The 13,362-nt window shown below is 38.5% G+C and overlaps 1 protein-coding gene across 1 annotated transcript in view; it reads left to right on the top strand.

Annotated features, from left to right (window-relative positions):
• The first annotated feature begins 3,138 nt into the window (after window positions 1–3,138).
• The window catches only part of RNF128 (ring finger protein 128), a 110,073-nt gene continuing 99,849 nt past the window's right edge, over window positions 3,139–13,362 (top strand). The window contains exon 1 of the mRNA XM_025853673.2: window positions 3,139–3,796. Within this exon, the coding sequence (XP_025709458.1) occupies window positions 3,391–3,796 (406 nt within the window). The 5' untranslated portion in view covers window positions 3,139–3,390. The remainder of the gene's footprint in view (window positions 3,797–13,362) is intronic.

Here is a 13,362-nt window from a genome sequence, read left to right as displayed (position 1 = left end):
AGCACTTACCAGTTTTGTTAAAGCTCAAGCTTTACCCAATACTTTGAACTTAACCTCTCCTTTAGGTGCTACAGTTTCAGCTACTCTCAATGCAGTTTCATCATGAATTGTGCTGAAAGGAAGGAAGAATTAAAAACTGATAGTTTCTAGGGGCGCCTGGGTGGCTCAGTCGGTTAAACATCCGATTCTTGATTTCGGCTCAGGTCATGATCTCAGGGTCATGAGATCAAGCCCCGTGTTGGGCTCCACGCTCAGATCAGAGTCTGTTTGAGATTCTCTTCTCTCTCTCTCTCTCAAATAAATAAAATCTTTTAAAAAATTGATAGTTTCTAAACAACTTTTATTTTCAGAGTGCTAGCATATCAGGTCTGGAAAAGACCTTGTGGGTAAATAAGTTCTAATCCAACCTCTTTTATTGTGTAAATGAAGAAAAAGTCCCAGAGAGGTTTTTATTTTTGAGGATGTAATAGTAGCTGTTGCAGAATCAGCACTTATGCCAACTTCAGGTTTGCAATATACTTCAAAAATGTTCAGACTTCTACCTAAAGTACAAACCAACCAACAAATATAGATTGTACCATATGTAGGCGTACACTATATAGATAATACAAATATAGATTGGAAGCTGAAGCAGAACGAGGTTGAAATAAAATGATGGCGCAAGTCTGTCAAAACTACAGCTAGATCCTGCACCATTTTCATCATGTACAAGTTTATGATCTCAAGTTCTTAAATTGTAAAGTGCATAAGAATTACCTGGAGAGCTTACTTAAAATGTGAATTCCTAGATATTTCCCTCAGATTCTGATTCAGGATGATTGGGGGTGGGACCCAGAAATCTTCATTTTTAATAAAGTTCCGAGTATAATGTAGGTGTTCCACAAACAAAACTTTAGGGGCACCTAGGTGGCTCAGTCAGCTAGGTGTCTGCCTTCGGCTCAGGTCATGATCTCAGGGTCCTGGGATCGAGCCCCACGTCAGGCTCTGCTCCTCAAGGAGTCTGCTTCTCCCTCTCCCTCTGCCACTCCCTTCCACTTGTGCTCTCTCTCTCTCTTTCTCAAATAAATAAAATCTTGAAAAAAAAAACTTTAGAAACACTGAATAAGCACTAGACCACTCACACCCCAGCAAATTACCTTAAGAGTTAACAGAAAAATTACATTGGTGGGTGTTTATTGTTCTGGGACTAATTTTACTTATTTGCAAAATTTTTAAAAACAATCTAAGATTATCTTTGTAAGTTACAACTCTCTCTCTCTCTCTAAAAGTCATAAAAGGAAACATAAATGCACCTATGTACAAGATATATAATGCTGGTTACCATATAAAGTCATGCACTTCAACCTTCAGAGCAATTTTAAAGAGTTTAGTAAAATTATCTTTAATAACCAGCACTGCCACAAAATGTTACAGGAAAGTTGTCATTTTTAAGGCCTGTAATGATTTAACTTCTACAAAAAATATAATGTGAAGATTTGAAACTATTAAGTTACGATGAACAAAACTTAACTTCTAATGGATTTAGCTAATTTCTCACTAATCTGTTTTTAAACTATTTCATGAGAAGTTTCTCCTTGAGAAGCAATTTGATACCTGGTAGGAAAAGCGAAATAAAATTTCTAGGACTTGATTAATTATTTGCATGTTGCATGCTAATGTTGCATTTATCAGAGATGTCTATTGGCAATCAGCAAACTAATGGTTTTAGCAATAGTAACACTTCCCTTTTCAATTTGACAGTTTTCTTTGTCCAGTGAGGACAGGCTTTATTTTGAGTTTGAACATTGAAATCATAGTCTCAATAGCAAAATAATAAACTATTTGCGTTTACTTTTAAGTAGATCACAAGCTAATACACCTAGACTTTTAAACTTTCCAGTTCAATTCCATGAATAATTATTAACTGATTACTATGTGTAAGGTGTTTATAATAATAGGTAGTGGGGAGAGGGGATACACAGATGAGTAACCGACAGCTATAATAGGATAGAAAGGTTAAATCTGTAGCGTGCATCTGTTGGGATTTATTCATCAGTTTCTATTGCACATTTCCTGAACTCCTCCCTTCTGCTGAATAGTGTTACTGTTCATTCCTACCGCAGGGTCCACTCCAACGCTGTTATCTCAGATGCCTAAGGATAGACAAGAAGTAGGGGAAGAAATATCTTCATTGATTATCTCGTTCAACAATGTCTCCTACTTTCCTATTTTCTGTTGTCCTGTTCCCTTGGCTCTAGTAGTCTTTCTGGTTCCAGACTACTTCCCTTGGACTTCAGACCACCATTGTGCCTGCTTTCCTTTTGACCTGGTGTCCTCGGCTTCTCTGAGAGCCTGATGCCTGTTTGTCTCATTTGCTGACTCTTGGCCCAGACTCCTGATATCTCTATCTTGTTGTCCATTTATCTACTTCTTCACCAGCCCTTGGCACATATAGCAATCTCCCTAGTCCGGCCACTTGCCCAGACTGGTTAATCCCTCAGCAATACATATCAGTTGCACTCCTGATTAAAAGCAGAGCTTATAATAAAGGAAGTGACAAAATAAAAAGTCTGTCTAGACATCTGAAAGCACTAGAATTAAAAATACTAAATATTCACAATTAAACCTTGACCAATCTTTTGTTACAGTATAACACATGGGACATAACAATTAATGGAATGCAGCTACTCAGGTATCGGGCAATCAACAAATATTTGAGTGCCTACCATGGGCAAGGCACTGTACTTGGAAGGATCCCTAGCCACTGAAATATGTTTACTTTTCAATGGATAAACAAGGTGGCAGAAGATATTCCTTGGGGAGCCTGTTAAGAAAAATTCCACAAAGAAATAAAAGGGGGAAAGGCTATGAAACCAATTCCACTCCTACCATAGCAGTTAAACTTCTGGATCTTAACTCCTGGCTGAACTGGTTGATAGCATATTTTAGCAGGGCTTGGAAAATCAGTTTGTTTTAGATATTCTGAGAGAGGTGACTTGCAGCCTCGTCACGTGGGATTCCCAAGAGTCCAGTTCCTCATTCCGATCCACTCCATGTTTATGAAATTGCATTAGCTGGCACATTAAGAAAAAAATCTCAGTGCAAGAAGTCATCCAATCCTGATAAGTTGACATGTAGAATAAAGTTTATGGTGTTATTTATTGCTAAGGTAGTCCTGGTTAAAGGTTACATGTGTACAGCTGGAGGAGGGGCAGGCAAGGGAGAATGTAGATAACTAAAGTGAAATAGAGCTGATGTATTCAGAGCTTACGTTGCTAGAGGTGAGATCAGTTACCTACTCGCAACTGAAATTTCAAACTTCTGCTTAGTAGGGACCTGAGTGGACAAATGGTGACTGATAGTTGGAAATACCGGCAGACATCTTAAGTTTTATGCTCAGATGAACGAGCAATGAACCAGGAGAGTAAGTCCAGTTGTTTTCGGCTGCTTGTAATTTTTACCTTCTTATTTAAAATCACAGCGTCTTTTTCAACGAATGCCTATGTGACTGTGACTTATTACAATGAAACCAGCAACTACACTACAACAGAGAGGTGTGAATGTGGTGTTTATGGATTAGCTTCGCCAGTGGCTAACGCTGTGGGGGTGGTGAGCATCCCTAAGAACAATAACTACCAAGCTTGTGACTACAACACTGAGTTTACTAATACTAACAGTCCCTGGATTGCGCTGATAGAAAGAGGTAATTGTACATTTTCGGAAAAAATTCAAGCAGCGGGCAGAAGAAACGCAGATGCTGTTGTGATTTACAATGCTCCAGACACTGGCAACCAGACGATACAGATGGCCAATTTCGGTAAGTAATGTCCAAGTACCAAAGAGGGTTTATGTCTTTGTTTATCTTAAAATGGTATTTCCATCTAGAATTACTCTAAGATCTGGCAATGACATTGTAAAACAATTTACTTAATTTTTTTTTTTTGCCCAGCACTACTTGGAATCACTTTACTATTATTACTTAATATTTGTAATTAATTTGCTCCAAGGACAAAAACAATTCATGAAGTGATCCCTATCTTCTTTCACAAGTTTCTTAGTTGTATTAGTTTGCTCACTGTTTATTACATAACTGCTTTTTATGAAAATGTACCTTACCTCTGAACATTAAAGAAAACATAAATATTTTATTTCCATTTTCAATTTGTGCTTTTCAGTTTGATTCATTTTCTTAAGCAGAAAGGATTGTACGTATTCAAGTATGCAGTAACTATAAAACTGATTATTATGAGTAAACAATAGCATATTGTAAGTATACAAAATGTTTACAGAAATGAGAATTCGACTATCTGCTGTGTATGAGATTTGAATCTGTTTGTGGGACTAATACATATAAAACTACTCTCTAAGAAAAATTATACATTGGAAAAGGCATGGTAGAAATAGGATCACACTGAAATTTACATCAAAAGTAAAAGTTGCCCTTAGAAGTATTTACTTAGGACTTCATAAGTAAATATAATCATCTAATTTATTAACTTCGTATTGGACTTTACTTCCGAGAATTACTGTTTTTATTTTATTTGTTTTGTGAAACAATGCCACTTTCCAAGTATATGGTGTTTAAACTAGTAAAGAGCTAGATTTCTTACCCAAGTTTTCTAAACTATGGGCAAGAATGGGTATTTCTAGCCCCAGATGGCTAAAGAAAAAAGAAAAAGAAGGTAAGAATTTCAAACAGGGTAAGAGGTGCAAAAACACAATATCAGGATAACTGGTTATCACCACCAAACTTGGCCCCTGAGGAAATTAATGTAAATTCAACACATTTCAGAATTGTAAAAGAGAGAAAATCAAATTTGTGTTAAGAATAGTAGCGATTGGAACATGCAGGAAATGTGGGAAAACCAAGCTGTTGTTTCTCTGGGTATCAGAATGCCAGGTAAAGACGGTCTTTCAGCCATACAAAATCATCATAAATGTACAAAACGCCACTCACTAACTTTTGTAATATATCCTGGACACTCCCAGAGCTCAGGCATTCACACTTTTTTCTTTTGGAGTTCAGAGAACTCCAGAAGCCTTCCCTGTGTATTCCTACATTTTTACAGGTGACTTTTATTTTTGTAGAAATAGAGACAGCCTTCTCATGAAAATCAGAAACTCAACCTATTCTGAGGAACCTACTTCCCTAATGTTTCAACTTGGATTCTGAGTGCTCTAGGTTTCCTTTTGCATGGACAATCGCCTTGTTTTCACTCCCCTGCTATTTTTGAAGTATAAACAGTACCAAACTAAATAGCAGTCCTGTTTTCAAAACTTGCTTTGCAACGTGCAGTAGGGGCCAACATCTAGTGGAATGTGGGGACCCAGCCACTGATTTGAAAAGATTTACCAAAGGTCATTTATAGTAAATCTCGCCAAAAGGCATGCACACAGTCATCTGAACATCTGACTCCAAGCAGAGTATTAAAAACAAGGCAGTTACATTTAGCATTCAATATGTACTTCCGGCGTACTCAAGGATATGTGATCAAAAACATTTTTTAAAACTACTGCATTGTCCCTCTTTTCAAATAAGTGCATTGAAAAAGAGAGCATAATGATAGTCATTGTAATAGTTTATATTTGTTGCCCTTTACTATATGTCAGGCACTGTTGTTGGGCCTTTATTTTATTTTTTCACTTTTCCTATTACCACTTTATTTTTTTATTTAAATTCAATTAGACAACATATAGTACATCATTAGTTTCAGAGGTAGAGTTCAGTAATTCATCAATCATATATAACACCCACTGCTCATCACATCACGTGGCCTCCTTAATGCCCATCACCCAGTTACCCCATCCCCTCACCCCCTCCCCTCCAGCAACCCTCAGTTTATTCCCTAGAGTTAAGAGTCTCTCATGGTTTGTCTCCCTTTCTGATTATTGATCTTTAACATTCAATGTTCTCAACCCCGAAGAATTAAAATTGTAAGTATAGTGTTTTGCAGTTATAAGACCTGTCAAGTAGCGTGTTATTGGAGTTCTCCCTTCCCAGAAATTTCCCTTACATAGAAATTATTATATGATGCAGTCAACAAACAGTGAAGCAAGTGTGGATACAAAAACTCTATGATCAACTTCCGGACCATTAAAAACCGAGTCACTATTTTGTAACAGAAGCCAAAATGGTGTGAATTTTTGCTGTCTTTTCATTAGTGTTCTGGGTTTGTTTGTTTTTTTTACTTTTGTATTATTCTTTTTTATTTGTTTAATTATTATGTTCAATTAGCCAACACATAGTACATCATTAATTTTTGATGTAGTGTTCAATGATTGTTTAAGCACAGAGGGTGGGGCAACAAATCCTCCTCCTCCTCCTCCTCCAAAACCTCCCGGCTTCATCTCCATCACCTCACCTTTTATCACCCCTAAAAACCACCTTTTCAGAAAATCGCACTCTGGCCCCCTCAGGGCTGTAGCACCCTTTCCGTCCTGCCCTGTTCCACTTACCTCTGCATTCCTTCGGCCCCATTTTTCCATGCTGGGCCTTGGGAGCCTTTCCACAATGTTGTGCCTCCTTGCTTACTGATGTCGATGCCCTCTGACCAAAGACCACTAGGGGCAGACCTGTAGCTGGAAAAGTTAGGTTTATTATTTACTGCAGCAAAGGGAGAATACGCACCATGGGACGCCATGGGGCACATCAATAAGAGGGTGGTAGAAGGGACTTAAAGGATTTGGACTTGCTTTCGATGATCTGGACGAGGGTTTAGGGAAGCAAGCCATTTACCAACCATCCCAGTTCCCCTGGGACTGAAGGATTTCCTGGAATGTGGGACTTTCAGTGCTTAAACCAGGAAATTCCTGGGGAAACCAGGCTGAGTCGACTACTCTAGCTGGTTTTGTTCTTGGTTTAGAGGCTATCAGAAAGTGGGGGCAATTCTGCGACTGGATTTCTAAATCAATCTTCTCTCTAAATGGGGAAGACTGACCTGAAGCTAGAGCAGTAACTGGTAAAGAAACAACAGTCACTTGTGTTAGCCAGGATAGGAGATGTTTGGTAATTTTTGTGGATTGGACACTGTTCATCTTTTGACTATGTTCAGATATGATGGTGGAGTGGTCTTATTTTTGTCTTCATCTGTCATGGTTGCAGAGCGACCTTCCCTAATGTTGATGTTCTGTGAGACTATGTTCAACAAGAAAACACCAAGGCCCAATTAATAGTGGCAGGCTGGGTTCCAGATGTCAGAGGCTGCTTGTCTCTTTCTCACTGACAATACACTATGCCCGTGCCTTACTGTGGTGCAAATACATTCTCCTCCCACTGCCCACCACCACCGCCATTTTATATTTCTGGGCCTCCTCATCCCCTCTAGGCTGCCTTCAAATTCCCCAACAAACATAAAGGATGCCTCTGCACTCCTTGCCTCTCATGGTTTCATGATGTGGGTACAGAGTGTCCTTACTCCTGGGCCCAGTCTATTTATAGCCTCCCTAGTAGCAGGCTTCTTTTTTCTGAAGGGGACAACTTCGGTCTGAGAAGAGTGTCCACTGAGGAGGAATAATGGATAGCCTAATGCTTGGAGGTGAATCTTTAATTCAACGTTGTCCAATTTGCAGTCTGTTTTGACTTTGCCCTTTGACGGTGTTGGAAACAGGAAGATATGCTTATGGTATCCTTAAGTAATGATGTAACATCTTAACAACCCTTCCCAAATGTTCCAGACATCCATCCCGTTCTGTCCCAGACATGCAAGAAAAATCAAGAGGCCCATTATGAAAGTCTAAAATTTGGAGCCTGTTAAGTACTTACTGGATAAGTAAACAGGTCCTGAAAGTGAACTATGCTGTTAATAGGTAAATTGCCTTAAGAAATGCTTAGGTTTTAATGCAGTTTATCTCAGCCAGGTCAATAATCTGGAGGGGATAAAATGGTTCTTACGTTTTTATCATTTCAACTGTGTCAAATGAAGGGGGTCTCAGGGTAAGGTTTGAAGCGTTTCAGAATCCTCCAATCTCATCAATTCCTGACCAAGTAAGTGTAGGGATAGGAAGGATTTAATCAGAGCAGCAAATGCAAATGCTAAATGTTTTGGGAAAATGTCTTCTAGAAATGAAAGAGGAAATAAACACATAGTACCTAAATGGAGAAAATAATTTAAAAACTTCACTAAGGTTAGACTCAGATATACACATAAAGAACTTAATTCAAGAAAAGTAATCAGTTCCGCTTCAAAGGAATCTCACATCCGTCCAGTTGTACCATCTCCAAGACTTTATCCTCAGACCGTTCCAACAACTTCCTCACTGATCTTGCTTCTCTTGGCCCCTTCCAAGCCGATCCCCACACTGAAGCCAAAGTGGCTTTTGAGAAAAGATAAACCACACCCTGTCTAAAATCTTTTAGTAGCTTCCCATGGCACTTAGAGTAAATTCAAACTCCCTCCCATGTCCTTACCTAGCCGTGAATCACCTGGCTCCTGCCTACCACTCTGACCTCATCTCCTCTAACCTCCCCGCCTCCCCACCTCCACTGCCCCCACCCACCCCCGCCACTCCCTCAGCTCTAGCCACACTGGCTTCCTTTCAGTCCCTCCATTCCTCTGAACTCTTCCCTGCCCTTGAGCCTGAAAGTACTTGACACCTCCCTCTTCTTCACCCTTATAGCTCATTAAACATGAAGTCCTGTTGATTTGACCTCCAAGCATTATTTTTTTTAAGTTTCTATTTAAATTCCAGTTAGTTAACATACAGTGTAATATTAGTTTCAGGCATACAACAGAGTGATCCAGCAGTTCCGTACACCACCCGGTGCTCATCACAAGTGCCCTCCTTAATCCCCATCTCCTATGTCACGCAATCCCCAACACCCTCCCCTCCAGTAACCATCAGTTTGTTCTCTAGAGTTAAGAGTCTGTTTCTTGGTTTCTCTCTCTCACTCTCTCTCTCTTTTTCCTGGCTTGTTTGTTTTGTTTCTTAAATTCCACATATGAGTGAAATCGTATGGTATTTGTCCTTGTCTGACTTATTTTGCTTAGCATTATACTCTCTAGCTCCACTCATGTCATTGCAAATGGCAAGATTACATTCTTTTTATGGCCGAATAATATTCCATTGTATATATATGTGTGTGTGTGTGTGTGTGTGTATATATATATCTCTCACAACTTCTTTGTCCATTCTCGTATCGATCCACACTTAAGATGCTTCCATAATTTGGCTATTATAAATAATGCTGCTATAAACATTAGGGTGCATGTATTCCTTTGAATTAGTGTTCTTGTATTCTTTGGGGGAAATACCCAGTAGTTCAATTGCTGGATCATAGGGTAGTTCTATTTTTAACTTTTTGAGAAATCTCCATACTGTTTTCCACAGTGGCTGCACCAGTTTGCCTTCCCACCAACAGGGCTTGAGGGTTCCTTTTTCTCCACATCCTCATCAACACTTGTTTCTTGTGTCATTGATTTTAGCCATTCTGACACGTGTGAGGTGATATCTCATTTAGTTTTGATTTGCATTTCCCTGATGATAAGTAATGATGAGCATCTTTTCATGTGTTTGTTGGCCATCTGGATGTCTTCTTGGAGAAATGTCTGTTCATGTCTTCTGCCCATTTTTAATTGCATTATTTGTCTTTTGGGTGTTGAGTTGTATAAGTGATTTATATATTTTGGATAATAACCCTTTATCACATATATCATTTGCAAATATTTTCTCCCATTCAGTAGGTTGCCTTTTAGTTTAGTTGATTGTTTCCTTCACTGTGCAGAAGCTTTTTATTTTGATGCAGTCTCAATAGCTTATTTTTGCTTTTGTTTCCCTTGCCTCAGGAGACATATCTAGTAAGAAATTGCTATAGCAGTTGTCAGAGAAGTTACTGCTTACATTCTCTTCTAGGATTTTTATGATTGCAGGTCTCACATTTAGGTCTTTAATACATTATGAATTTACTTTTCTGTATGGTGTAAGAAAGAGGTCCAGTGGGGTGCCTGGGTGGCTCAGTCGTTAAGCGTCTACCTTCGACTCGGGTCATGATCTCAGGGTCCTGGGATCGAGCCCCGCATCAGGCTCCTTGCTCAGCAGGAAGCCTGCTTCTCCCTCTCCCACTCCCCCTGCTTGTGTTCCCTCTCTCTCTGTGTCTCTCTCTGTCAAATAAATAAATAAAATCTTAAAAAAGAAGGAAGTGGTCCAGTTTCATTGTTTTGCATGTTGCTGTCCAGTTTTCCCAAACCATTTGTTGAAGAGACTGTTTCCCCATTGGATGTTCTCTCCTGCTTTGATGAATATCAATTGACCATATACTTGTGGGTTTGTTCTGGGTTTTCTATTCTGTTCCATTGATCTATATGTCTATTTTTATGCCAGTACCATACTGTTTTGATTACTACAGTTTTGTAATATAACCTGAGGTCCGGAATTGTGATGCCTCCAGCTTTGCTTTTCTTTTTTCAAGTTTGCTTTGACTATTCAGGTTTTTTTCTGGTTCCATATAAATTTTAGGATTGTTTGTTCTAGCTCTGTGAAAAATGCTGTTGGTATTTTGATACGGATTACAGAAAATCTGTAGATTGCTTTGGGCAGTACAGACATTTTAACAAAATTTTTCTTCCAATCCATGAGTATGGAATGTCTTTCCATTTCTTTGTGTCATCTTCAATTTCTTTCATCAGTGTTTTAAAGTTTTCAGAGTACAGATCTTTCCCCTCTTTGGTTAGGTTTATTCCTAGGTATCTTATTATTTTAGGTGTAATTGTAAATGAGATTGATTCCTTGATTTCTCTTTCTGCTGCTTCATTATTGGTGTATAGAAATGCAACAGATTTCTATATGTTGATTTTGTATCCTGCAACTTTACTGAATTCGTTTATCAGTTCTATCAATTTTTTGGTGGAGTCCTTTGGGTTTTCTATATATAGTATCATGTCATCTGCAAATAGTGAAAGTTTGACTCTTCCTTACCAACTTGGATGCCTTTTATTTCTTTTTGTTGTCTGATTGGAGGAAGAATGAAGGGGAGTAAGTCAGAGGGGGAGAGGAACCATGAGAGATGATGGACTCTGAAAAACAAACTGAGGGTTCTAGAGGGGAGGAGGGTAGGGGGATGGGTTAGCCTGGTGATGGGTATTAAAGAGGGCACATTCTGCGTGGAGCCCTGGGTGTTATGAACAAACAATGAATCATGGAACACTACATCAAAAACTAATGATGTAATATATGGTGATTAACATAACAATAAAAAATAAAAATAAATTTAAAAAATGATGTATTGTATGGTAACTAACATAACATAATAAAATTAAAAACGGGAAAAAAAAGTGGTGAGAGTGGACATCCTTGTCTTGTTCCTGACCTTAAGGGAAATGTTCTCAGTTTTTTCCCCATTAAGGATGATGTTAGCTGTGGGTTTTTCATATGGCCTTTATTATGTTGAGGTATGTTCCCTCTAAACCTGCTTTGTTAGGGCGCCTGGATGAATCAGTTGGTTGAGTGTCTGACTCTTGGTTTTGGCTCAGGTTGTGAGCTCATGGTCATGGGATCGAGCCCCAAATTGGGCTCCCTGCTCAGCAGGGAGTCTGCTTGAGGATTCTCTCCCTCTGCCCCTCCCCCAACTCATGTTCACGTGCACATGCACGTTCTCTCTCCCTAAAATAAATAAATAAACCTTTAATAGAAAATAATAAAAAATAAACCTACTTTGTTGAGGGTTTTATCATGCATGGAAATGATCAGGTAGCTGTAAAATGATCTTATCCTTTCTCTTATTGATGTGATGCATCACATCAATTGATTTGATGCATCACATCGATTGATTTGCTAACATTGAACCACCCTTGCATCGCAGGAATAAATCCCACTTGATCATGGTGAATGATATTTTTAATGTATTGTTGAATTCAGTTTGCTATCATTTGGTTGAGAATTTTTGCATCTATGTTCATCGGGGATATTGGCCTGTAGTTCTCTTTTTCAATCGTGTCTTTATCTAGTTTTATGATTAGGGCAATATTCATAGAATGAATTTGGAAGTTTTCCTTCCTTTTCTATTTTTTGGAATAGTTTAAGAATAGGTATTAGTTTTTCTTTAAATGTTTGGTAGAATTTGCCTGTGAAGCCATCTGGTCCTGTACATTTGTTTGTTGGGAGTGTTTTGATTACTGACTCAATTTCTTTTTTGTTTTAAAGATTTTATTTATTTATTTGAGAGGGAAAGAGCAGTGGCAGAGAGAGAAGGAGAAGCAGACTCCCCTGATGAGCAGGAAGCCCAACACGGGGCTCAATCCCAGGACCCTGGGATCATGATCTGAGCCATAGGCAGATGCTTAACCGACTAAGCCACCCAAGTGTTCCCCAAAACTAAAATGATTCTGATGCAACCAGTTTGGCACCAATTTGGGATGGGCATTCAGGAACCATGGAGTAAGACAATAAAGACAAATATGAAGGATTATTTCCAGATGGCCTTGGTTAAACTACATGTATGTAATTTCAGAGGGCTTTTTTTTTTTTTTACTATTTAGCCTTTTTTTATTATTATTATCTTGTCCAATTAGCCAGCATATAGTACATCATTAGTTTTTGATGTAGTGTTCAACGATTCCTTAGTTGTGTATAACACCCAGTACTCATCACCACACGTGCCCTCCTTAATACCCATCACCTGGCTAGCCCATCCCCCCACCTCCCTCCCTTCTGTAACCCTCAGTTTGTTTCCCCGAGTCCAGAGTCTCTCATGGTTTGTCTCTCTCTCTGATTTCTTCCCATTCAGTTTTCCCTCCCTTCCCCTCTGGTCCTCCACGCTATTCCTTATGTTCCACATATGAGTGAAACCATATGATAATTGACTGACTCAATTTCTTTGCCAGTTATCAATCTATTCAAATTTTCTATTTCTTCCTGTTTCAGTTTTGGTAGTATATGTTCCTAGGAATTGTCCAATTTGTTGGCATATAGTTTTTCATAATATTCTCTTATTGTTTGTATTTCTGTGGCGTTGGTTGTTATTTCTCCTCTCTCGTTTGTAATTTTATTTATTTGAATCCTTTCTCCTTATTCTTGATAAGTCTGGCTAGAGGTTTATCAGTTTTATTGATTTTTTTCCCAAGAATCAGCTCCTGGTTTCACTGATCTATTCTTATTATTATTTTTTTTTTAGTTTCTATAACATTTATTTCTGCTCTCATCTTTATTATTTCTATTCTTCTGCTGGTTTTAAGCTTTTTTATTGTTCCTTTTCTAGCTCCTTTAGGTGCAAGTTTAGGTTGTTTGACATTTTTATTGCTTCTTAAGGTAGGCCTGTATTGCTATAAACTTCCCTCTTAGAATGACTTTTGCTGAATCCCAGAGGTTTTGGACTGTTGTGTTTTCATTTTCATTTGTCTCCGTGTAATTTATTTATTTATTTTTTTTACTTCTTCTTTGAGTTCCTGGTTG

Source organism: Callorhinus ursinus, unplaced genomic scaffold (assembly GCF_003265705.2).
Source record: "Callorhinus ursinus isolate GAN/ISIS: 27379988/994484 unplaced genomic scaffold, GSC_fseal_2.0 scaffold65, whole genome shotgun sequence".
Classification (NCBI taxonomy): domain Eukaryota; kingdom Metazoa; phylum Chordata; class Mammalia; order Carnivora; family Otariidae; genus Callorhinus; species Callorhinus ursinus.
This window is presented reverse-complemented; position numbering and strand designations above follow the sequence as displayed.